At 40.9% G+C, this 26,175-nt stretch overlaps 1 protein-coding gene and 1 long non-coding RNA gene across 4 annotated transcripts; one reads left to right on the plus strand and one right to left on the minus strand.

Moving 5' to 3' along the window:
- Window positions 1-3,030: 3,030 nt before the first annotated feature.
- Window positions 3,031-16,577, minus strand: LOC308404487 (leucine-rich repeat-containing protein 43-like). Of its 3 annotated transcripts, none has more exons than XM_080894559.1 (12): window positions 16,367-16,577; window positions 16,078-16,290; window positions 15,531-15,641; window positions 13,653-13,795; window positions 9,872-10,110; window positions 9,646-9,749; window positions 7,786-7,924; window positions 7,234-7,376; window positions 5,045-5,134; window positions 3,731-3,943; window positions 3,477-3,558; window positions 3,031-3,266 (listed from the first exon to the last, which is right to left on the minus strand). In XM_080894559.1, exons 1-12 carry the CDS (start codon window positions 16,451-16,453, stop codon window positions 3,127-3,129), a joined length of 1,704 nt encoding a protein of 567 aa, XP_080750685.1. In that variant the 5' UTR covers window positions 16,454-16,577; the 3' UTR covers window positions 3,031-3,126. The 3 variants fall into 3 exon arrangements, with proteins under 3 accessions (XP_080750685.1, XP_080750686.1, XP_080750684.1); XM_080894560.1 differs by having other exon boundaries at window positions 7,303-7,376; window positions 9,586-9,749; XM_080894558.1 differs by having other exon boundaries at window positions 9,586-9,749.
- A 2,634-nt stretch (window positions 16,578-19,211) lies between these two features.
- On the plus strand, window positions 19,212-23,550 carry LOC308404169. The gene is made up of 3 exons (XR_013973078.1): window positions 19,212-19,309; window positions 22,891-23,042; window positions 23,253-23,550. It is a non-coding gene; the product is annotated as an uncharacterized lncRNA (long non-coding RNA).
- Window positions 23,551-26,175: the final 2,625 nt, after the last annotated feature.

Raw genomic sequence — 26,175 nt, forward strand, 5'->3', positions numbered from 1 at the left:
TTCTCCCAATCCTCTGCTGTATCATCCATGTGCTCTCTGGCAAACTTCAGATGGGCCTGGACATGCACTGGCTTCAGCAGCGGAACACGTCTGGCACTGCGGGATTTGATTCCCTGCCGTTGTAGTGTGTTACTGATGGTGACCTTTGTTACTTTGGTCCCAGCTCTCTGCAGGTCATTCACCAGGTCCCCCCGTGTGGTTCTGGGATCTTTGCTCACCGTTCTCATGATCATTTTGACCCCACGGGATGAGATCTTGCGTGGAGCCCCAGATCGAGGGAGATTATCAGTGGTCTTGTATGTCTTCCATTTTCTGATGATTGCTCCCACAGTTGATTTTTTCACACCAAGCTGCTTGCCTATTGTAGATTCACTCTTCCCAGTCTGGTGCAGGTCTACAATACTTTTCCTGGTGTCCTTCGAAAGCTCTTTGGTCTTGGCCATGGCGGAGTTTGGAGTCTGACTGTTTGAGGCTGTGGACAGGTGTCTTTTATACAGATGATGAGTTCAAACAGGTGCCATTCATACAGGTAACGAGTGGGGGACAGAAAAGCTTCTTACAGAAGACGTTACAGGTCTGTGAGAGCCAGAGATTTTCCTTGTTTGAGGTGACCAAATACTTATTTTCCACCCTAATTTACAAATAAATTCTTTACAAATCCTACCATGTGAATTCATGGATTTTTTTTTTTCACATTCTGTCTCTCACAGTTGAAGTGTACCTCTGGTGCAAATTACTGACCTCTGTCATCATTTTAAGTGGGGGAACTTGCACAATCGGTGGCTGACTAAATACTTTTTTGCCCCACTGTATCATTCTGGGAGAAGCAGCAGTCTTCTTCAAATCATTTAATTTATCGGTATGTTAACACCGTTTGCACAGCTTGTAAGGGGGTTACAGAGATAATATAATATCATAAAAGTTGTTTATTTGAAGCTGTAAATGACTTGATTGAAAAACAAATGTCCGTTTGCGCAAAGTCTGGGAGCTATAGTTTATTTTTTATGCCTGGAAATGCTATGTACTTAAAGATTTGATAGTATGAGTGTAAATTTGTAACAGGGAGAGGTTTCCTTGCTCTGATATGGAGTTGGAGCAAAAAGCAATGCTGTTTGGCTTTAATAGGGAACTTTTTTTATGGACTTTGAAAAGGACTACAGGAAGATTGATAAGAATAAAAGAAACTGTTAATTAATGGACTTGATGCTTATAAGTTCTCAGTTCCTGTAATGGCCTTTCCAAAAAAAGTTTCTTAGAAGATCATTTCTGTATGAAACGGTGAAACACTTTGGCATTTCTCGCAACATGTTTTCAATATTGGTGTATTAAAAAATAAAACGTTTATGGGTAAATGAAGCATCTTTGTGCACAATTCCTTCATAATAATATCTGTGTGTCACACCTGAATCCTTCCACCTTGTTGTACACTACAGTACACTAAATATGCAAACCTTTATTTTATACATTTCAAAACCAGAGTACTAAACCAGGGGGAATTGTTTAATAGACTGCAAACGTGTTCATAGAGGCACACTTAGAAAGCTCCAGAAGCCAAATCTGGAGCACTTGCCTGGCGGGCTTTTTTTATTTAATATATTTTAACACCTAGTTATATTATCAATCCCCTTTAATAAGGACTTCATATTTGCTGTAAGACTCTTTTATAAGCGCTATGATCTGTGATATACTCCTCTGTCACACCAACCTCCTGCATGTCCTCCTTCATTACATCCATGAACCTCTACTGTAGTCTTCCTCCTTTCCTCTGGCCCGACGGTTCCACCTTCAGCATCCTTTGTCCATTGTAACCACTAATCTTCAAACCAACTCAGTCCAAACCAACTCAGCATTGCCTCTAATTTTGTCTCCAAACCACTCAGCCTAATGTGTCCATCCTGGTCTCATCATTCCATTTTGTCAGGGCTGTCATGTCCAAACCATAGATCACAGCAGGTCTCACTACCATCTTATAAACAGTCCTTTTCACTGTTGCTGCTATTCTTCTGTCAGAACTCACCCCTGACACTCATCTCCACCCACTCAACCCTAATTGAAAAAAAATATTCATACTTTTAATGTCAGTATTTCTGATAAGTACCAATCAGAACCAACCACAGCACAGAAACGGCTCTTACTGAAGTCACTGATGACCTGAAGGTCAACAGTGATGTATTATGATTCTTTCACAGAGACATTTCAAGGATCACAATTTAACTTGTTTAACGGGTCAGATTCTTGATTAATTTTCTAGAAACTTTTCAGAAGTGAAAAGAGATAAGATGGAAATATTTGTTGTTACTCCAAAAAGTCAAAGACATAAAATAATTTATCATCCTTTCTCTGAAACACAGTGAACAAGTTATGAAGCTTGGCATTATTTTTTCGACAGTGATCTAAGCTTTGATAATCACTTTAATAATTTAATAAAGTTACCACAACTGCTTTTTGTCACTTGAAAAAATATAAAAAGTTAGGCTCTAATGGGGTTCAGTGCTGACATTCTCCATCACTGAACCCACCCTACTGGAGTGGCTGGGTCCAACGGGCCCAGGGCGCTCTCACTTGACCACCCTCCTCAGGACTGGCTCCAGGGCAGGGGCCCTGGTAACCCCATCTTGGGCACAGTAATTCGTTCTCTTGATTTCTTTACTTCTACAGAGGTCCTCTGAATCACTCTTTGTCTGGCCCTTCATACAGGACTAATTTGCTTTGGGGCAAAAACCCCTCAGCAACATAGCCCCTGGGCTCACTGAGACACACAAACCCCTCCACCACCACAAGATGGTGATTCACTGAGTGGATTTAAGTTAAAAAAAAAAAATAGCTTCCATGTAGTTAAAAGGAATCTGTCAGTCTGGGTGGTTTTTCCATGTCACATGAACACAAAGTTGGGTATGATATTTAATTTGAGGTTCTGAATAAGCCCTAAGTACGGACATTTTCCAGTCCACTTAAATGCACACAGAACATGCACATAGGATGCACATAGGATGCAAATACAGCAGCCTGGTAACGCGGTACTTTGCAGAGGCAAGAAATTTATTATGCAGTTAAATCAACGGTACGGTCACAGTTAACAGTCATGAGGAAGGAAGGACAAACGGACCCCGGGGAGAGCAGTCTGCCTTAGGAGGTTTGTGGCAGGAGGAAGTGGTGAGCTTCAGATGCAGTCTGCCATTTCTTCAGCTCCACAATCAGCTCCACAATCACCGGTTCCTGTTGGCTGGTTATTGAGTCGTGCACCTCAAGTGACTTCTTCTCTTTATCTGCCGAAATCACGCAGGATTACAGAGACGGAAAAAGAAAAGCTCACTGACTAATGATGCAATTTCATTCTTTGCCTTCTTTCTTAATATCCTCTCCTAGACACAGACCACAGCATCTACAGCTGCTCTGACTCTCAAAGTGGTCTAGTGCTTTTATCCTGTCTTATGTATGTCAAAGCCATTTTGTCATGAAGCAGTCTTCTCGCTAACCTTTTGACGATGCTGCATTGTGCTGCCTCCCTTTTGTTTCCTTGTCCTCCTTCTTGTCGTCTTTGATTTTCCTTCCCAAATCCTAAAGATGTACGAAAAAAATAGCCCGGACATGTCAATTTGTTTTTTGTGTCCTTTCCTACAATGCTACTCTTTTGGATGGATTTTCCTATTTTAACCTTTGTCCCATGTAACTCATCCAGAAAACAGCAATAATATCTCAGCAAAACATAAACTCATATGTGCAAACTTGCCTTTTGATGTGTTTGTGTTGCTTCCACCTCAGAGTCTGTGTGCAGCATGCCAAAGTCACAGAGGACTTTAACCTGCTGGCCTCCTCTGACCAGGCTTTGCAGGGGGATGTGCACGGAGCCAAGGATTCGTCTGATCGGGGCATCTTGGACCAGCTCAGATACAGATTTTTTATTTTTGTCTTTAGACTTGGTGAAATCAGATTTAACTGGAGACTAGAAAGAAGAGACCATTGACATTAAATAACTTTCTGTTTATATACAGTCCCATTGAGGCTTTCCAAGCAGTTATTATGTTTCGGTTGATTACAACCCCATTTCTAAAAAAAATTAAAATAAATAAAATAAAACCAGAATCCATAAACCCAAATTTTATCCACCACAGGACACAGAAAGTGTTTAAAGTGAGTGAGTTAATATTTTTATTGGCAGCAACACATCTTTAAAAAGTTGGCACGGGAGCAACAAAAACCTGAAAAAGTAAGTGACTATTACAACTAGGTTTACTGGCAACTGGTCAGTAACATGATTGGATATAATCTTATAGAGGGAAAGTTACACAGAACTTAAATGGGCAGAGGTTCACCAACCTGCAAAAAACTGCATCTATAAATGATTTCAGAATAATCAAATCAACAGATTCAGATAATCTGGAGGAATCTCCTTACGCAAGAGATCGTTGGATCGTCAGGCAGCACTGCATTAAAAACATGTCACAGAAATCCCTCCATGGACTCAGGAACACCTCCAGAAATATTCATCTGAGATCACAGTTCCCTGTACCATCAAGTGCATGTTAAAGGTCTGTTATGCAAAAAAGAAGGTGCCACATATAAACATGAACCTTTTAGTTGTTTTTTAGATTTACTGCTATTTCCCTGACACTTATCTCCACCCACTCCACCGTAACAGAAAAAATGTGCATACCTTTAATCTCTCAGTATTTATGATAAGCACCAAACAGAAACAGCTCTTGGGATTCCCCAAGGGTCACTTTTTGGTCCATTTTGAACTTTTGAACCTTTATATGCTTTCGCCTAGTGTTGCACAAATCACCCCTGACACTCGTCAAAAGCCTGCATCTCTGAAGTAAAGGCACCATCAGCGTTGAAAGGAATATACAGTATGCAATAAAGCATAGCTTCCGACACTGAACCCAGACGTAAAAATCAGAGTATCTGTCCACATCACAAAGTTTCTTCCACGTTCCACAACGGTGCAAGATTTCCCTGAAAATAAGTTCATTATTGTGTCTGCAGTCGGTGAGTTAGGTGATGGCTGTACCTACAGTTCAATGGTATTACATGATACACTCACTTCTTTCTCCCTCCTGCCTTTCTTCTCTTTTCCAGTTTGGTTGGCTTTGGTCAGCGGGACTTCTTCAGAAGCTGCAGGCCATGACAGGACCTAAAACCACAAACTATGAGTTTCGATTCATTTTGCGGCTCACAGTGGCCAACAAATCTTCAGCTCATTGTCTGCTTCAGAAATAAAATTGAATATTTCTGGTGTTCTATGTGCTAAATCTGATAAGGTGCCTTCCTCCCTTATTGCATCTGCGTGTTTGATTTGCTACCAAATGACCCATTTCTCAGGAGGGCTGAGACCCTGAGTACGAGTACACATGCTCGTGACCTGCTCATTGTCTCCTGCTTCTAATATATTTATTTTTAGGTTTAACCAAATAATTTTGGTCAACATGATAAACTGTGACTGTTGTGGAGAGCCTCATCAATAAGCTTACAGAGACAACATTAGTACTGAACAGGCCCAAGGTTATCATCAACTGGAACTCTTTTTAATCAGAGTGCAGCATCAAGTCGATTAAACTCCTGGGATATTGATCAGGTCAGTTTAGTATCAGAGGGTTTTTTTTTAAACAGTTTCAGATGCTTTGGTGTTAATGAAATTAACAACAGGTGCACTACAGTGAGAACAATAAGACAACCCCCATAACACGAATGGTTTTACAGGTGGAGGTTGCTGGCAGTAGGATCTGTGTCACTGCTGGTGGTAGGAGGTAACACCTGGACCAGGACTGTCTCAATAGCATGGACGAGATTCCAGGAGACAGACACTTACTCTAGTAGAGCGGGACAGGGCCGTAGAAGGTCCTTAAGCCATCAACAGTACCGGTATCTACCCTAGTGCGCACAGAGGAACAAGATAAGCTCTGCCACAGCTACAAAATGACCTCAGACTTCAACAGACTTCATGAGGGTGGCCTGAGGACAATGTCATTTAGTAGGCGCTGTGCTCACTGTCTGGCTCTTAGCTACAGAATACCAGAACTGGCAGGTCCACCACTTTTCACAAATGAGAGCCGGTTCACCCTGAGCACATGTGACAGACATGAAAGGGTCAGGAGAGGCTGAGGTGAACCTTAAGCTGCCTGTAACATCCTTCAGCATGACCGGTTTGGTGGTGACCCAGTGATTGTCTGGGGAGGTATACCCATGGAGGGGTAGTCCATCTAACCAGGTTGCACCTCAGACTGTCCAAGAGTGATACCCTGGTCCAGATCTGGGATTAGATCCGCAGGACCTCATCCATCGTCACATTACGTGCATACTACCACATGGGGTCATACAGACCATTCTGAGTTGCTGCATTGAAAGTTTGGCAAAACGGACGAGCCTGCAGCATCATTTTTTCCATCCATCCATTTTCTTCCGCTTATCCGGGGCCGGGTCGCAGGGGCAGCAGCCCAAGCAGAGAAGCCCAGACCTCCCTCTCCCCAGCCACCTCATCCAGCTTATCCGGGGGAACACCAAGGCGTTCCCAGGCCAGCCGAGATATATAATCTACCCAGTGTGTCCTGCCCCAGGGCCTCCTCCCGGTGGGACATCCCTGGAAGACCTCGCCCAGGAGGCCTCGCCCAGGAGGCATCCTTGTCAGATGCCCGAACCACCTCAGCTGGTTCCGTTCAATGTTGAGGAGCAGCGGCTCAACTCTGAGCCCCTCCCAAATGGCCGAACTTCTCACCCTATCTCTAAGGGAGAGGCCAGCCACCCTTCGGAGGAAGCTCATTTCTGCCGCTTGTATCCACGATCTCGTTCTTTCAGTCACTACCCACAGCTCCTGACCATAGGTGAGGGTAGGGGCGTACATCAACCGGTAAATTGAGAGCTTTGCTTTCACACTCAGCTCTCTCTTCACCACAACAGCCCAGTACAGCGTCTGCATCACTGCAGCCGCTGCACCAATCCGTCTGTCGATCTCTCGCTCCCTTCTCCCATCACTTGTGAACAAGACCCCGAGATACTTAAACTCAGGGTCTCATCCCTGACCCGGAGTGGGCACTCCACCCTTTTCCAGAAAGTGATAATTTTTTCACTTTGATTTTTGTGTGTCTTTGAATTCAAGATGACCCCAATGAAGCACTTTAACTTCTTCAAAGTGCCTTTGAGTGATTTCAGGTTTCAGTGAAGAACTTTCAGTGAATCAGAAAAATTTGGCTGCAGGCCTGAGCAATCACACACCCTATCAAACCTGACTTTCTGTACCTTTTCTTCCTCTAAGCATAAACGCAGTCCCCGATTGAGGAATTTCTTTAAATCTCCCAGAGCGCTCACAGTGTGGGTTTGCGTGTCACCGAAGTCCATGCTCTCTGACCACGACAGCTTGGACGTGCTGTGCCTTAACACTTCTGAGGAGTAAATAAGAAAAACATACAAAAAAGTCCAGCTTTTGAATCGTTATGACTACACACTGCAGTAAAAGAAAACACACAAGTAAACCAGATATAAACTGGCTGCTCATCAGTGCCTTTGACACCTGATGAAGGCGATAAAAGATCAGGTTCGTCATTTGGTTTCAGGTTATGTAGGCATACTTCACTCTTCATCGGCTGATCTGACTGTAGTTTCCTTTAAAGCACTTGTGTAAATTCCACAAACTTTATAAGAGAAAAATTCTCTCATTTGAACAGGACACATCACCAAGTTTAAGAAATCAAAGTGTCTGTACAAAAAGCTGTCACAGTGTCTGCTGTGCTTCATCTGCAGTCAGACGTTTACGTCAAAGACACACAGGTCAGATGAGATAAGTGTTATTACCACATGTGTTGCCACAACTGGGTTTCTCTGAGTTCAGAATGCCGCCATCTTGTTTGGACGTCTGTTTTTCGCCGTTCTCGTTTGATCGTTGGCCTTCAGTCACAGATCTTGTGTCAGATTTTGTCTCAGTGTCAAGTTTCTGTAAAAAAAAAGAAAATCAATTTCAATTTGGAGTAATGGGATAATTTTACTTCTGTGGTACTCTGAGTCCTTTTTCCTCCCAGTTGTGTGCTTAAATTTAGGAAATGATGTGCTCGTTTTCCTTTTTGACTGAAGTGTGTGGCTTGTGTATTGTGTTTTTGTGACGTTAAAGACTTGTTGCTGTCTACAACATAGAAAGTGGAGTTACAATCTCTCCAGCGATTAGAGCATTGTCTGTATGAGATGGTTGTGTGTTAGAATCCTAGTAGATCAGCAGTGTGTGAAATAGTTATTCCCCGTTCTGGTGCTCAGTGTCAACGTCAGCGGGTTGTTTTGAGTTGCTGCTGTGTGACTGGCTAATTAGATTTTTGCATTAACATACAGCTATACCTAATAAAGTGGCTACTGAGTCAATCAGTCAATGGCCACAAAGTCATCAGATCTGACAGATGTGTAGTAGAAAAACAAGCAGTTGCCATTTTAGAAGAATAAATACATTTACATATTAAAGAAGTATAAAAAAAGAAAACTATTAATGCTCCCAAACCTTGTCAGTAAATGCAACATTTTTTTAAACATTACTGCACTGTAAATGTGTCCTATGGCACGTGTGTACTCATGTACTTACCCATGCCGCTTACCCTTACCCTAACCATCAAAAACGAATGCCTAACCCTTACCCTTACCCTAACCATAACCTAATTGTAACCCTGACACTAAAACCACATTTTAAGTCTGAAAAATGCCTTCAAACTTGTGGGGACCAGGATTTTTGGTCCCCACAAAGATGTCTAAACAGGTACACACTCACACACATATGTATATATACTGTATTATAATAACATAAAAATATTACTCATGCCATGTAAAATTAATACTAACAATATTTCTCCTTCACTCTCACTGAACTGTACAAAAAATCTTGTTGCATTTTACTGCATGTAATAGCCGTTACACGATTTTTCTTATTAATTTTTTCTATTTTTAGTTTTCTAATATATAATATCTCAATTTCACATTTGTGCTGCTGTAATAAGTGAATTTCCCCAATGTGGGATTAAATATTATGTCTATGTTTCACCATGACTCGTTCACCTTTTTCTGTAAATGCAAGCAAAACTTTGTTGGCCTGTTAAAGTTAAACAGGGTTTATAACTGTATCTAATGTAATACATTAGATACAGTTGCATTAAAAGATATTTAGAAATTTAAAGCAAATCTTAAGATTGCCGGTAAATTGCTAGATAGAGATTTTAGAAGGATTTTGTTGCTGCTTGTTGCTCTTAATTTAGTTACAGCAGTGAAGTAAATACATTAATCACGTGCAACAAAAGAAAGGTGAGGTTAAAAAACCCCACAAACCTCAATTTGTAGTAAAATTTTAATAAAGAAGAAGAAGAAAGATGTGAAGATGTAGTGTGTAGTAGAGAGATTGCGTAACCAAGGTGGAAACAACAAATGACGAACTTATCAGCGTGTGGGTAGCTTTATCTTTTAACACAGGAAGGAAATATGTTGTTTGACTAAATTGCACTCTTTATTCTGACAATTGTACGTCCAAAGCTTAAATGCTTAAAACCATATTAGAATGAGGCCCAAAACATTTAAAAACATTTAAACTTGTAGCTATGCTAAAAATGTGTGGGAAGGATACGTCACAGAGTGAGCAGGTGTCTGATGCCTCAGGAACTCGTAGGTGATAAAATAGTGGTAGCTGACCACAGGGAAAACGGGAGCTTTGTCATCCACAGTCATCCGAGGATCTGGAATTCCCATCATCCTGCCCACGCTCACTGTGGGTGACGCTATGCCTACTGCCAGGCCTGTGCAAAGTAAAAAGTATTCTGATGTTATGACCTGTAAGCACATGCTCAGTGTGCATTAAAATTATATAGAAATCTGGGGCCCTCGCTCACAGGGCTCATAGGGCAGCTTACACACTCACCACTCATCTTGGCCAAGCCCCTAAAGCGAATCCTCTCCTCCGGGGAAATCCATGAGGTGTCCAGACAGGAAAGCTGCGGGAGGCTGTCCACAGTCAGTCCTGGGTATGAAGATGCAAGCGTGAAAGGATTTCCCTCCAGCAGCAGCGTCCTGAGGCAAGGCAGGGTGCTCAAGCCATTTAGCAGAGCTGGCTGGTCCTGAAACCCACAGTTGCTGAGGTCCAGACACACCAGCTGTGGCCTGAGGACAGACAGAGGTGCTGGCTTTACAGGACAGATGTGTATGAGACAACTTCTGATCCAAATAGATGTTAAAGAAGATGACAGATATCTTATTTCATTCATGCAGCTATTAACTGTGTTTTAACACATCTTCCATCCATCTTCATGGGATGGATAATACTCAGATAGGTTATGATATTTAAACGATGCTCAGTTCGTACTAAGAGGGCCAAAGTGTGCCAATAAAATACCTCACACCACACACACACACACACACACACACACACACACACACACACACACACACACACACACACACACACACACACACACACACACAAACACTGTTTCACTTTAACAGTCAGCCTGAACTGTTGATATGAGGCAGGATGGATCATGTTTTTCACCATGTTTTCATGTTGAATCTGTGTGAATTGTAGCCCCAGTTTCCTGTTCTTAGCTAACAGGTGTGGGACACACTGCGGCCTTTGGCTGCTGTAGCTTATCTCCCTCTCTCAGCTGACAAGCAGCTTTTCGTTTTTCACCCCAATTGAATGTCAGCAGGTTGTTTTGGGTGTGACATAAAAGTCATAAAGAAAAATATAATAATATATAACACACACACACACACACACACACACACACACACACACACACACACACACACACACACACACACACACACACTGGATACTTTCTCTATTTCAACCTGTTCTCTATAACTCATAGAGATGGTTCTGGGAAATCCCTGAAGATCAACAGCTGTCATCCAAACTCACTTAAATCATCCTTCTTCCTCATTCTGATACTCAGTTTCATACATGCCTAAACACACTGTATTGCTACATCGTGAATGGCTAATTAGATATTTGCGCTCATGAGCAGCTGAAATGGTGTGCCTAATAAAGTGGCCAGGGAATGTATATACATAGTGAAACTGAGGAGCACAAAATAGTTTTTCACAGAAACGCAGGAGCCATTACTCCTCATCCCTGAGTGTAATTTCCACCCAGGGTCGCACTGACACGAATCCGTCCGTGTCTAAAATAGTTACAGTTTCTCTAGACCAGGGGTGTCAAACATAAAAAAAGATCAAAAAATTGATCTTTTTTTTTTACACTGGGCTCACAGTAAATATAAATACAGGCTGAGTTTCACCAATTCGACCCACTTAATTAAGTTCAAAATGTATGTGGCCCACACTATAAAAGGAGTTTGACATCCCTGATCTAAACACGTCAGTCATATTCAAAATATGCTTTATTTAGTCATGAATTTCAAAGAAATTTATCTGGGAAATCAAAATCAAGTCAACTGCGAATGGCTATGACACAGCATCCTTGTAGGCTGTTATCACAGTTATCGCTAAATGTCAGCTACAGTGTGTGTGCCAGTCATTTAAGATCCAGATGTAATAATCTCATTCTGCATCCACAATGCAAATCTCCTCCCGCGACATCCCAGATTCACTTAAATCGCCTTTAAAATCTCTTTTAAAATTTTGATTTTCTTTTCTTTCTTTTTTCTTTTTTTAAACCTGTTTTTTCCTCCGTCTATGATGTCATGCCTGTTTTTGTTTCCTTCCTTTTTGCTGTTCTGGTTGTTAATGCTGAGGTTTCAGTTGGGATGCAACCAATGACAGTTTCATTGTATGGCACACAAATGACTGATGAGCACTTGTAAAAACCCTTTTGACTAGTTTAAGCCAGTTACTTAAAGTTTCCCGGGCTTGACTGATGTAGCTGCGTTTCCTTCTAATTTTTTCTTATGTGGTGTTTATCAGTTGTGAGCTGCAATCTTTGGGTGTAGCGTAGGCAGCAAAGGGCGGTGTCAGGTTAACCTGCAGGAAACCCATGATGACAGCCAAGACAAGTCCAACTTTTACTGATAAAGTTCACTGCGTAACAGAAACATTGCGTCTGTCTCTCTCACAGAGTTGAGTTTCAAAAATGAACGCCATTCGAAATGTGGGACACCGTCTCAGTGAATGGACCAAGGGGGCCACAGAAGGCACCTGATCAACGTAACTCCAAAAAAGAAATAAAATCAAAGCTGTATGTTTGGTCCTCTAGTGTTTCAAACTATAAACATCAATGCAACTGTGTCTTTTTGAGACAATCTCAGGCTCTAAAATACCCTCAGTCAGTGGTCACACTTGGAAAGTTACCCTTAAAATCACAAACTGTGTGTGCATGTGTACCAACGGGGATCCAGCCGCCCACCAATGGAGATAAAATTCACTGCAAATCATGACGATGCTGTTCTGACTGATCATTTTTGCATTACGATGGTAAATTTCTGCTGGGATTTTCCTGATATGGAGCCGGTCATTCATAGGCCGTGATATCATTCGAATGCTGTGGCCTTCACAGCTATCAGGTTGAAGGGGGTTGATCTTGATCTTGAAAAAACTAAAGGTGCACAGAAGCAGCTCACCCGACACTCTATCAAGACACTTCATGAATTTCCATGGTTCACTCAACGTTCAAATCACATTTTTGTAGATTTGTAAAATACTGTGTAAAAGTCTTCTCTATATTTTTGCTTCCAAGGAGCCAAGCTATTTTTTAATTGGTGTTGAGCATTCGTTTTCCAGGCTTTCTAAAGTGTTTTGTTTGTTTTTCACTCGTTTTCAGTCCACTTCTTGTCATTGTCCATTTTCAAAGTAAAGTTTTTGTTGTGTTTTTTGTTTTTGGGGTTTTTTTTGCTTGTTTTTTTGTTTGACCTATGAATAAAATAAAAACACACCACTTGTTCCCATTTTATTAACTGAATTGGTGAAAATGACATAGACTACACCCAACATATAACATAACATAGTTTGGTAGGCATAAAATAGTATTTTTGCACCAATGAGACGATTTCCAACGAGCTACAAGCCAAAAACATGACATTTATGGGCACTGTGTGCAGTGTGTCCTTAAAAAATCTTGAGGGAACTGGACAAGTGGAGGACAAAAGAAGTCCATCCAAAAGCTGCTCAACAAGGCTCCTCTCTCCCCTGTACGAGCCATTATACTCCTGTTTTCACAAGATGTTTAACACTTCCTGTTCTGAAAAATCCTGACGGGTTTGTAGATGTCTGCAGTTCTGGTTAAGTGATGATTAAGAGCAGAAGCCTCAGAGCTCTAACATGAAGCTGTAATACTTCCTTTTGATTGCAACAGACACAGACATCATCAGACCTGTATTCCCCTCTGGTATTATAATTCTGTAAACTGTGAAAGCTCTGTTTTTTCCTCACAGTTTTGTGGGTGAGATGAAAAGATTTTACTCCCAACAGGGTGTGTTTTAGTCTCTGGTGGCCACTTTAGCAGCAAACCAGCTGATATTGCTTCAGTTTGATCAGTGCAAGTATGACACACAGGTGTGAAAGAGAAGTAAATCCACATAAAAGCAACCTGCAATGAAGTAATGTCACCTGCTGACTGATTAGAAAGTACACAATTGCACTTGAAAGCTTGATTTGACCTGGTTTGGTTTTCTTAAAATGCCAGAAAGCTTCCGGTTTGTGTGTATGTGTGTGTGTCTGTGCATGTGTGGTGTGTATTATGAACTAACCACTGTCTTCCAGTAAGATGAGTGACATCATTGTGGGAACCCAGAGTGTTTGAGCCGAGGCCGAGGTACTGCAGGTGGGGAGGAGGAGCACCGCTGGTGAGGCTGTCTAAAGACGACAGCCGGTTTGCACGTAGCTCCAAAATCTTTGAAAGAAACATGGTCAAAATGTGTCACTCACTCATCTCCATGCAGCATCAGCTACACTATGTTCTCTGAACTTTCAGATAAAAGCCTGCTGGGCGTCATCATCATAGATCTGAAAATGAAAAAGAAACAAACAAAATAAACACCAAGGACTGATTGACTTGAGCTGCTGAGCTATAAGTCTGATTGTGCATTAAAGCCCAAAACTTTAAAGCTTCACAGTCCTTGGCATGTATGTGTTATTGTGTGCACGCTGAACGAAAGAGACAAAGAGAGATAAAAGAGTGAAAGAGAGAGGGAACAGAGCGAGAACGCGAAAGCAAAAGATCAAGTGTGACACTGCACACTGGTTGCAGCACTTGTCATCGTCACCTTCTCGTGTTATCTAGGCTGTGGTTGTCAAGAGCATCAGATTCCTCGGTCTTCGCCTGGTGCAGAACTTGAACATCTCAATAGCCAGGATGTCTACTTTCTGCAAAAACTGAGGAAAGCCTACATCCCACCTCCCATCCTCACCACATTCCTACTGAGGGACTATCAAGACCATCCAGAGCAGCTGCATCGGTATATGATAGTGAAACTGCACAAAATCAGATTGAGAGACTGTGTGGCAGAGAGTGAGAACAGCTGAGAAGCTCTTTCCTCCATCACAGAATCTGAATCTGATTCTCACTGCATCTTCAAAGCCAGCAGTGTGGCTGGATTTGCAGATGACTCTACGCACCCCTCGTTCAGGCCGCCACTGCCAGACTGTGCTGGGCTAAGCTCTCAGTGCATCAACACGTTAAAACCACTTTCCTACAGACGCTTGTGTTCAGAATTTACACACAGTCATCATGGGTTTAGTGCTAATTTGAACTGTTATTTTTCCGTGGTTTAAAGTTTTTACAGCACACATGTCTTTAATGACTTTAAAAAACAAGAATTGAGTGCAGAAGTTTGAATTTATTTTGGATTTCGTCTTCACACAGGGTAAACATGTACACAGAGGCTCAGACTTTTACACACACCCCCACTAATATTTGGTTAAACGCCCCTTAGCAAGTTGCACCTGGATGAGACACTATTGGTAGCCTGGCTGGATATTTGACCACTCTTCTTGGCAGAATTGTTCGAGTTCAAACTGGTTGATTTTGCTGGCACAGACCCAACTTTTAACCAGACTTTGGGAAGGTCATTAAGGGAAGTTTAATGTTAGCCTACTGTGTCCATTCCAAAACCAGTTTGTTTGGGATTATTGTCCTGCTGGGACTGCCAAATGTGTCCAACTTTCAACCATGTAGCTGTTGATTTGAGGTGAAGTTGAAAGATTTAGAGGTAGTCCTCCTCCTCCATTATTCTATCCACTTGCATGTGTTGCAATGTGACAATATAAATGGCAGCAAAACAGAGCATGATGCAACCGCCGCCATGCTTGATAGCTGGTACAGTGTTCTCAGATTTGAAAGCTCACCTTGATTCTTCCAAACTCAATAGCTCAGTCTTTGTCTCATCTAACCATAAAAATTTTCTCCAGAGGGCTTTGCAAACTTCATTCAACTGAGCTTAAAGGCTTCAACTAAGGCAGATCTCATGGGTAAATCCGAAAGCAAGGGTGTCGTCTTTGATGATGCAGAAAGGGACAGCTATAGTGTTTTTTGGTGAATCATGAATCACATTTAAATGATAACAATGCTGTCTACACTTAATCTGTTAAGAGCTGCAAATTCAAGCTGAAGCAGGACTGGGACTTGCCTTTAAAGTGCGGGGAAGGTGTACTGTGGGTACTTCTGAGATTTTGTTAGCACTCAGCACCAGCTCCTCCAGCTTTGAGAACTTCAACAGGCCATCGTCAATGGCTGTTACCTGAACACGCAGACAGACAGAAGATAAACCTTTACAAATGTGTAAAAGCATCAAACATTAAATAAATCCGTGCTATGATAAATAGTGGGGTGAGGAGTCATCCGAGGCAAACTGGTAGCTTTGAGCTAATCTGTGGCAAAGAAACATTAGACAAACTGACAGCAGTTTAACATTGGGACAAATATAAAATTCACCCCCAATAACCCTTCATATTACAAAACTCTTTTTCTTTTTCAACTGTTGTTTTTTGAGTTGTATTAAAATTATTACTTTTTATGTTGCACATCACAGTCAGTGAAGATACTCATATGGTTCCTTCTCAATCTGGGGTACAAAATGTTTTATTCTGAATGACTGTGGATCATAGACTGATCAATGACTGTTGCCAAAGGCTATCAGTGAACACAGGTGCACTCCTAATGAGAGGCCTACTCACGTCTCTGTCAACAATACGAAGTGAAGTGAAGTAGTTGTAAATGAAGGGGGCGTGGAGGCGTTCAGGTGTGAGCACAGCCAGCTGTCTGAGAGGCAAAGCTTGAGGGCTCCACATTGCATCATGGCGCCATGGAGAATGAGGGCAGCTCAGCAGATCCAGGAGAGCATCCGTGGACTCCATCTCTGCTCGCTCCGCACTCCCTTTGGTGTTTCTCTGCAGATTGAATCCATGTTTTTAATGTCTTAGACTCTAAAGTATTTATAGACAAGTCAGTGTTTTAGATACTTACCCATGTGCCATTTCCACCGGGAAAGTCATTCAGACATAGGCTGCGAATCAGCTTCTCTATCACAGCAGACAGTGTGCTTGAGCTCATGGCTGACTTAGTCACTGTGTAACTTCATCACATTTAGGCGGATTTACACCACGGTCCCACTGTAGCTAGTGTAGTTCGTGCATTCATGGTCAGTCTTTGGTCTGTCTGTCAGAAGAAAAGGACTTCTGCTCTTTGTTTACAAATGCCTGTAGGGTTGCCTGGCAACACCTGGGGCTCCATGCAGCTACCCTGTGAAACATTAGGAGGGAGTTCGGCATGAATGGCTCTGAAGTCCTCTGTTTTACTAACCATTAAAAATCAAACACATTAACTGAATAAAATGACGGCTGTTCTTCTCTGATGAAGCTTGGTGATTCTTTGTTGTGAGTGATTCTTTGGCCTTACCTGTTGTCTCTGTGGTGAGATGACCTTTGCCTTAGTAGAAAGGATTTGTGTTTGGAAGTGGACAGAAAAGCCGACTGAAGGTCATTCACCTGACGACTTTGCCATACTTCCTAAATCATCACTATTCATCTGTTTTTAATCAATAAATTTTAACTTTTATTCTTTGCCTGTCTTGATTCTTCTTTATTCTTCCTGACTATAGTTTTCCATCATCCCCTGCATGCATGTTGTGGGTTTTTATCTTATTTACACCCAACTACTATTCTGTCTTTCTTTTTTGCTCTCAATAACTGAACTGACTTTCTCCTACAAATTATGGCTCTGCTGCACTAAATGTGGTTGGCTACAACATCTACAGTAGAGAGTGGAGTTGCAAAAGGTGAAGGGATTATGGTTTTTATGGACTAGGGTATTCGCAGTAATGTAATCCAGTGGACAAACTGTATTGAATTAGAACGTATTGGCCTTAATATAGTGTTATTTCCACAAAGGACTTTTACTTTGATAGTTATTTACAGGCCACCCTCATCAAATAATGATTGTATGATAACTTTCTAGCTTTGTTAAATGAATGTAATGCTTTAATAAAGAGGTTATTATAATGGGTATGACTATAACATGACTACTGGACTGAGTGATCATTACCTCACTGGCAAATTAAAGATGTTACTTTTATAGAAAACAAAAGTTATTTGGACTCCTGAAAAAAAAAGGAAAAGAACACTTCATAAAAAAACAATAAGTGAATTATTTGGGGTCATTCGCTACTAGGAGTCGATTTAAAGGAAGATAGTCAGATTTTCTCTAAAATGCTGCTAAATACAACTGACACCATACTAAGTTACGAGAAGAAACAAGGTTAGCAGGAAACCACAAAAGGAAGGCTGAATCATTCTCGTCTTTGGTTAAAAGTTTCTAAAACAGCATGTGTGTTTTTCACCAAATCAGGACAGTCTAGAAAGTAATATTTACATATTGCAGAAAAACTGCTGTGATGAATATTTGGGAAATTGAATGACTCTAAACTCTCTTTTAAATCCTAAATTTAAAAAAGTAGTCACATTGAAAAATGTCATCTTCAAATAAATAGTTAATAAAGCGTCTGTTCGTGCAGCTAAAATGTTTTCTCAGATTTTTTTCCCCAATATAATTTACTCTATTATAACACAGTCGCAGTCTAATGCTTTAACAGTGCAGCTTACTTAGCTTTGAAAAAAATCTGGTCACATGGACACGTGAAAATTTGTCTTACATTTATGTCAAACGTTTTTACCATCAGGATAAACAGACGTAGATGTGACTCTGCAAAGGCTGTGCAAAAGTGTCCCCATCAGCATCAGACAGCAGCATACATACAATGTTTTAAACATTAGCTAAAAAGATGGTTGACTGATAATCAGTTCTAAGTTTTATTCTTTCACTGCCATCTTGCTTTCCTTTCAGTATTTCTTCTTTTTCTTTGTTCAAGTTTTACTTAACCAGGCCCCAAAGCTAGCCAAATGCACACCTCAAGCCACACCTTGTTAATGTAAACAATTAGCAATTAACCCTTGGCAGCTCCCAGACATTTGCAGGAAGGAGATACAGAGGTGAATAATAATGACACAATAATTCCTGACAGGTACAAACATAACTTTATTATTAATTAAATCTGTGTTTTTCCTTGAATGGAAGAGTAAATGTGTGCATTTCAATCGTTTTCATCTCAGATTTACTGATTAACACCAGTCATCTGACAAAGACAAAGGCTTGATGTAGCAGCTCCATGCAGCTGTATATTTAAGCACAAAGGTGCTTTGGGGTAAAGAGCCCGATAGGAATGTCTTTACATTTTCAGGTATTTAGTTTAACACTAAATATCGATTTTAAATTTGCTCTTGTGGAGGCTTTTCTTATAGGATGACAATGAATTTGGGTGACCACACATTTTCACCGTGGGGGACGTGCAGGTGAGCCTACAGAAAGTTAATGTTAAATGGCATGTGTTGCACTGATTATTGATCGATTTACATGATAAGACTTGTGGAAGCATTAAAGATACTGACTCGTATTCATAATACATTTTATTTAGTGATGGATTTTAAAGAAAATAATGAGGAAGTGTAAAATAAAGTCAGTGTTTTTCACAATTACTGTGAACAAAAAGATGAACTGGATTTTAGTTGCAAATATTTACTCAGACTTTTTACACTCCACTGATTTAATAGGTGCATTTTATGTTTTGTTGCCAGTGGGGGATTCTGGCGAAATATATTGCTTTACTTCCTCGTCTTGCTTCCTGTCATTTCTGCAAAATGTGCCCAAACCTGTTGATGCCACCTGTGTTTCGCTCAGAGCACTTACTAAGCGCAGTGGCTTTTTAAAATATATATTTAGCAACCAAAGCAAGGAAGTGCTCACAGGGGGAAAGAGGGAAGAGAGCAGGATGAGTAAACCACAAGGATTTTGGAATTGAGCAGTGCTGTCAGTTACTTTGCTGAACACAAGGTCCAAAAGATGAAGTTCTGATGGGTGAGTTGTTTGAGTTTTTGTAAAAGTTTGAAAATATAAGGATGTTGTTTGTGTGCTTGTCCACTGGAAATGACTGTTCAATGAGGAAATATATGAATGAGTGTGTTTGTTATACGGGTTTGTCTCTTTTACCCCATGCTTGAACAGACATTAGTGGCCTTTATGCGGCTGCAGTGAGGCCTGGGATTGAGTTGGAAACTGAGTTGGATTCACATTCTGGGAAGTGTGAACATCTGGCAAAAATTTATGGCAGCTTATTAATTATTGTTGAGTTAGGTGTGCACAAATGTTTTGTGGAATTCTCCAGTAATCGAGTGACAGAGTTCCCCGTAAACCACAAGGAGAATGGAATTAGTAAACTGAGATCTCAGATAACTGACACAGACTGCAGGTGACATTCAGTGATAACGTTTTCAGATAAAAACCTTTTACACAGACTACAAGGTGATAAGATCCTGTGTTGTGTCTGAGAATGGAAAAACTCTGACTTCTTTTTCTTAGATTAATTTCTATGAAATTTGTGTACCAATAAAGTAGATTTTGAATATGACTCAGTATCTTCAATGCTTGTGTGAGTCTACTGGAACTGGAACCATTGTAGACATGTCTGTGAAACCCTGAGTGGAAATTACTCTCAGGTATGAGGAGTTATGGCTCCCCTTATTTCCACGAACAGTTTTGTTCTCCACTTCAAATATACACCAGCTACGTTATTAGGTGCTACTACTACTAACTACTGAACCACACTTGAATAGTTGTTGAATAATAAATAAGTGAAAAAGTGTATGTGAGTGAAGCTCTTTGCATTTTGCTCAAACTAAGTTTATTCATTAGGTACACCTGCCCAACTGATTAATGCAAATCTAAGCCAATCACATGGCAGCGGCACACTGTATTTAGGAGTAAATGTGTTGTAGTTCAACACAGCCTTTCAAAAGGTCAGACTGAGATGCTGCAAGGCTGCTTTAAGTAAACGTGGTCAAGCCGGCCTGCTGAAGACGAACCTGAGCATCAGAATGAGGAAGAAAGTTGATCTAAGTCACTTTGAATGTGGGTTGGTTGTTAGTGCCAGACCAGCTGGTTTGAATATTTTGGAAACTGCTAATCTGGGATTTTCCCACACAACCATCTCTATTGTTTACAGAGATTGGTGCGAAAAAGAGCAAATATCCTCGAGCGGAAGTTCTCTGGGTAAAAATACCTTTTTAATGCCAGAGGTTTGAAGGGAATGACCGGACTGCTTCTACTTAGGAAGGCAACAGTAACTCAAATAATAATAAATTTATTTGTATAGCAAATATAAAGAGCATCTCTAAACACACAACATGTGTGACTGTGAAGAAGATGGGTTAAAGCAGCAGAAACCACACCGAGTGCCATCCCTGTCAACTAAGAGCAGGCCTCAGTTCACACATCAAAAACCTTTTGGCCTTTTTCAGCTTTATTTAATAGACACAGTGAAGGTCGGACAGGAAAGCGGGGGAGAGACACGCAGCAAAGGGGCATGGGTCGGACTCAAACCCGGGACGGACTCAAACCCGGGTGGGACGCTCTCAGCCGAATGGCATGTGGTTGCCCGCTCAGCGCACTGAGCCAAACCGGTGCCCATGAACGTCAAAAATTTAATTGGAAAAATATTGACTGGTCAGATGAATCTTAAGTTGTTGTGTAAACAACATGAAAATTTGAATCCGTCCTGCCCTGCGTGGTTCAGGGCCTCTTACGCAGTCTATAAGTCGGTAACGTCATGTGGCTGATTACATTTTGCCACAAGTACACAGAAACTGAACATGTGCTGATAACATGAAGGAGATGGATCATCTCGGTGTTTGTGACACTACCTGCAGCGGCGACCCCTTGTGATTGAATCCAAAGGCGGCGGGCCTTGGCCCTCTGGAGCCCCGCAGTTAAAGTTAATCTGGCTTTTTGGACCTTATTTGGAAATATCTGGTCAACAAAAGTGGAAAGCAATGTGATTCAGAAACAGAAAGAACAAAAAGCGATCAGTCTTTCTGGGTTTCCTGTACTGCCACAAGCAGTTAACTATGGGGTCAGTGGGAGACACAGTCAAATCATTACCTGCAGTTCACCACTTTTTGTCTTTAATCAACAGACATCATATCTTTGAGATGCCTCTGTGGTAGTTTGCTTCATCTACCCACAGTAAGTTCATGTGGTGAACGACCTACAATTGCAAAATAGAAACATTTAGAAAGATTCTCTGGACGATAGTGCCACAAACGTCATCTCCTGAAACAAAAAAAATCCCACATTTTGGTATATAAGCACATTGTGTGCCAGTTTAGGATCATTAGCAGCAAACAGAAACAGGCAACACCATGGGTCTTATTAAAGGTAAGCTCCTTTTGATTTCTAGTTGAACAGTATAGGAGGATCATTTGTTCCTGCAAAGCGTAGATCAGACACAGATCTTTGTGTAGAGCTGCTGTTTATCTTCACGTTGTGGTGTGTTTTGAAGTGAGGCTTTTTAGAACTGCTCGAAGCGTGGAGTCATTGTCATTTAACGGTCACATTAAACAAATTTGTATGGCTGCCATCTTTCATCTGCATACTATAATGTCAATAACTGCCTCAGAGTTACCCTAAAAAACTTGTTGAGGTATTTGTTACCTCTATGCTGGACTATTCTGTACTTCTTTATTATGATTTTGCTCTAAAAGCTTAAAGAAAAAAGCCTTCAGTCCAATCCACTGCAGTGAGAGTGCTAACAGGGACTAGAAGAAGAGATCCTATTTCTACTCACATACAAAGTACTGATTGATCAGGGCCCTTACAGACCTGTAGTCCTGATGGAGAATGCAGGCTAAACATGGTTCCTAGAGTTTCTTAAAGTAGAATGGGAGGCAGGGGCTTGAGCCTCGGCTGTGGAACCACCTCCCAGTTTGGATTCAGGAGACAGACATCCTCTGTAGTTTTAAGATTAGGCTTCAGCTTTTGTTATTGTTTTTTGGTTGTTGTTTTTTTTTTTTGGTTTTGTTTAATAAAGCTTTTACTTAGAGCTGAATCAAGTGACTGAAACCATCTCTCAGTTATGCTGCTATAGCCTCAGAGTGCTAGGGAATTTCCCATGATGCACTGAGCACTTCTTTTCCACTCAGCTCTTTTCACTAGTGCATATCATCAACTTTTGTCTTCCCCTCTCATAGTTTGCATTTTGTCTGTGTGTCTCCACGCTCTCCTCCTCTCCCCTCTCCAATCTTGGTTTCGATGCAGGTTTCTTCCTGTTAAAAGGGAGTTCTTTCTCCCTGCTGTTGCGACATGCTTAATCTTCTTTCTCTAAGATTGTAGGGTTTTTACTTTGTAGTGAAGTAACCAGTGTTTTGAAATGGCACTATATACATAAAAATATACACTGAAGTAAATGATCCTTCTGCTACTTTACCGCCTTTTATGTGTAAGTCTGCTTTGAGGTATGAGGGTGTGCTTACCATCTGAAATAACTGTTTAAGTGTCAGTCTCTCAAGTCTAGCTTTCTTTTTTAGTATGATCAGGTGATCTGCCAGCAGTGTTGATTTCAGCTTTTTTTGACATCAGCTTTTTTTTTGCATAACTGCTTGCAGAGCTCCCTCATCTGTCGCTCATCGTGATGATATGTATTCCCATTATGGCTTCCAACCCAGTGCCAAAGAACCCTATACAAGAGCTTAAAGAGGAAATGAAGAAGAACTTGGAAGCATCTCTCTGCGAACTACAAAGGGCAACAAATAATTATGTAAGTACAATAAAATAAAATGTGCCGGTAAATATAAATCTAAAGATTTGCATTCAACTGTCAAAGCCACTTTATGTGTCACGATAAACACGATCTGTTGTAAAGGAACCCTTTGAAACTCTGATTTTTATCATGGAAGTATAGCTAACATCCTCAGAGCGCTGTGCTGCATCATTGCCTTTGCGCTAACTGCTCTCACTTCTTTTGCAGTGCAAATACGCAGGTCTGCCACTCAACTCAACCGACACAGGGAAACTTAAGGGACAAACTTGGGGAATGGGAAACGAAACCGAGATCAGGAATTCCATCTGTGCCATTGTGGGCTGCCTCGAAAGCCTGCCAGCATTCGTCAAGGATGTAATTGGGGACCGAAATTTGGGGGCTGAAAAAGTCACCAAGAACACAAATGTGTTCCTTAAACGGTTCAACTTGACTGTTGCGCAGACAGATTTCGCTGGTGCCCCCCGGCAACATTGCAGCATAGATTTAAAGGCTTTAGACACTTACAATAAGAAAACCACTATCTTCGGTATTTTAAAAAACAGCATGATATGGGTGAAAAATTTCACACAGATGGAGCCGTCTTGTTAATGTTTTCACTAACCTGTTAGACAAAATGTAAGAGTTTTTAAAAATATTTATTTTCCTACCTATTTATTTATTTATTTATTTTTGTATTTATTAATTAATTATTATTTTTTGCTTGTATTTATTTTATTTATATCGAATGATGTGTAATGTTTTATGGCTGGTCCATTCTGACTGGATAACGTAACCTACCACATGTGCAGTTTAAAAACGTTACCTGGCATAATAAAATGTTCAGCTCAGACCATGAAGCCCTTTGACCTTTCCTTGTTTCTCTGCTTGCCACACAAACGACATAATGTTTTGTTTTTTTACATTTTACCTTAGCCATCAAAATGTTGTAGCCATCGCAGCACTAACCTAAAAGCAAACCTACGGCCAAACCTTCACACGGTGAAGTTCAGAGGACGCTCTTGCCAAAGGCGGACCACACAAACAGAGTTGTCTCGATGACTTCGCAGAACATCCTGCTGACTAACACTTAGTGTAAGCACAGATACTAACCCGCCTAACCATCACTTAACCATAAACACGACTGCATCTTCATGTTATGAGAACCAACTTTTTGTCCCACATAAAGAAGAAAAGAGTTAATAACAGGACTGTAAACATCTTTAGCAGCGTCTACTAATCGGAATGTCAGTGGTTCGATCGCTGACATCCACAACTCTGAAAGACATTGAACCCCAACGTAATCCATCAGATGCTCCCAACCATCACATATGTGAATGTAGAAAAAATGACTTGTGTTGGTGTGAGTGAGACTCTTGTAGTAAGAAAGCACTATGAGTCTTTAAAAAGAGCAATTTAGTATCTCTATGCCTATTCAGCCAATCACATGTAGTGTATTTAGGTGACGATGATAATAATGAAGTTTAAATTGAATATCAGAAGGGAAAAGAAACATAATTTGAGTGACTCTGGTTGTTGGTGCCAGATTTCACAAACTGCTGATCAGACATATCCATCTCTGGGGTTTATACAGGATGGCCCAACATAGAGAAAACATCCTGTCAGGATCAGTTCTCTGGGTGAAAATCGCTTGTTGATGTCAGAGATCAGAGGAAAATAGACTGCATTGAGCTCATAGGTAGGCAACTCAAATAACAATGTGTTACCAGCAAGGGATGTAAAGGAGCATCTCTTGAAGCAGATGACCAGAGCAGCAGAAGACAACACTGTGTGCCACAGAAACATAAAAACATATTCCCTGATCTGATGACTCTGATTTCTGCTGTGACGTTTGGATCACAGGGTCGGAATTTGGATGGAGAATCCATCCGGCAATGGTTCAAGCTCTTGGTGGTGTGATGTTATGGGGGATATTTTCTCACCTTGAGCCCCTTAGTAATATATTACCATTATATGCTGGTCTTAATGGAGACCTGCAAAGGTCAATAATGATTAAGCTCAAGAAAAAACCTAAAACAGTGATGACACATTTACATTTTCAGGACAAAGCTTGATTGATTACGTTCACTGACTCATTTTCTTGTTTAATATTAGGCTAATAGAAACACACACACACACACACACACACATATATATATATATAGAAAGCTGTGCAAGTCATTCATGTAATTTAAATGAGTAATCACATGAGATCTGTTACGGGATGTGTAGTTTTTTTAAACCAGGGATTCCTTTGAGGAAACCCCCAGAAGAGAAAAAAACCTGAATCCTAAAGTTTTCTTATTCTCAAAGCTGCACGCAGAGGAAAATATTAAAAGCCTGATCTTTATCTCAGGAGTTCTAATAAAAGTGATCCTTGAAAGATGGACCACAGTGTCTCATTAGAGCCTGCAGTCAACCAACGCCTCCTGCTGTCATGGATTTCCGTGCTGGTAAGCATCTTGAAGTGAGGCTGTGTGAAAGCAGGCTGCAGCTCGACTCGAGTTTTTTGGTCGTCAAACTTGTGCAATGTTGAAACTCTCCAGTGGTTACTGCAGCTCACCCCCCCCCCCCCCCCCCCCTCTCTCTCTCTCTCTGTGTGTACATGTGAGTGTATTCAAATCTAATTAATCTCCTCTGTGTTCCCTTTCATGCTGCTGCTGCTGCCGCTGCAGTTTTTATCTTCTTCTGCCTGTTCTCTGTGCAAGCAAACTGCGGGACTGTTAGGAACAAAGTCTTGAACACCACCATCCAGGAGATTAGAGTGGAGATACGGAGCGTGCTGGAGCACTTGGTAAGACTTCTGATGCTTACAAAGATCATTAGATCATAAAGAAGGGAGACTGTGTGAAGAATTTGGTGTTTTTTAACTCAGTACTGTCTCAGGTAAAAGTTTCCACAGTTTACATGTGTTTTAAAGCAGCTTGAATGATAGTTTGTAAAAATTGACTCATCTTAATGGAAGCAGCTTCGGTAAAGCGCTGTGCTGTGTTTGAGCACACAGCCCAGTCAGATGTCAGAATCGACTGAGATTATGCTAAAAATATTAAAATGAAAATTTTAGATAATTTAACAAACACAATAAATAACAATAATTCTCATTTTTATTTTAGGTTTGTTCTTAGTTTGTGCACTGAAAGGCCCTAATAGAGAT

Source organism: Rhamphochromis sp. 'chilingali' (assembly GCF_963969265.1).
Source record: "Rhamphochromis sp. 'chilingali' genome assembly, chromosome: 10".
NCBI classification, from domain to species: Eukaryota; Metazoa; Chordata; class Actinopteri; order Cichliformes; family Cichlidae; genus Rhamphochromis; species Rhamphochromis sp. 'chilingali'.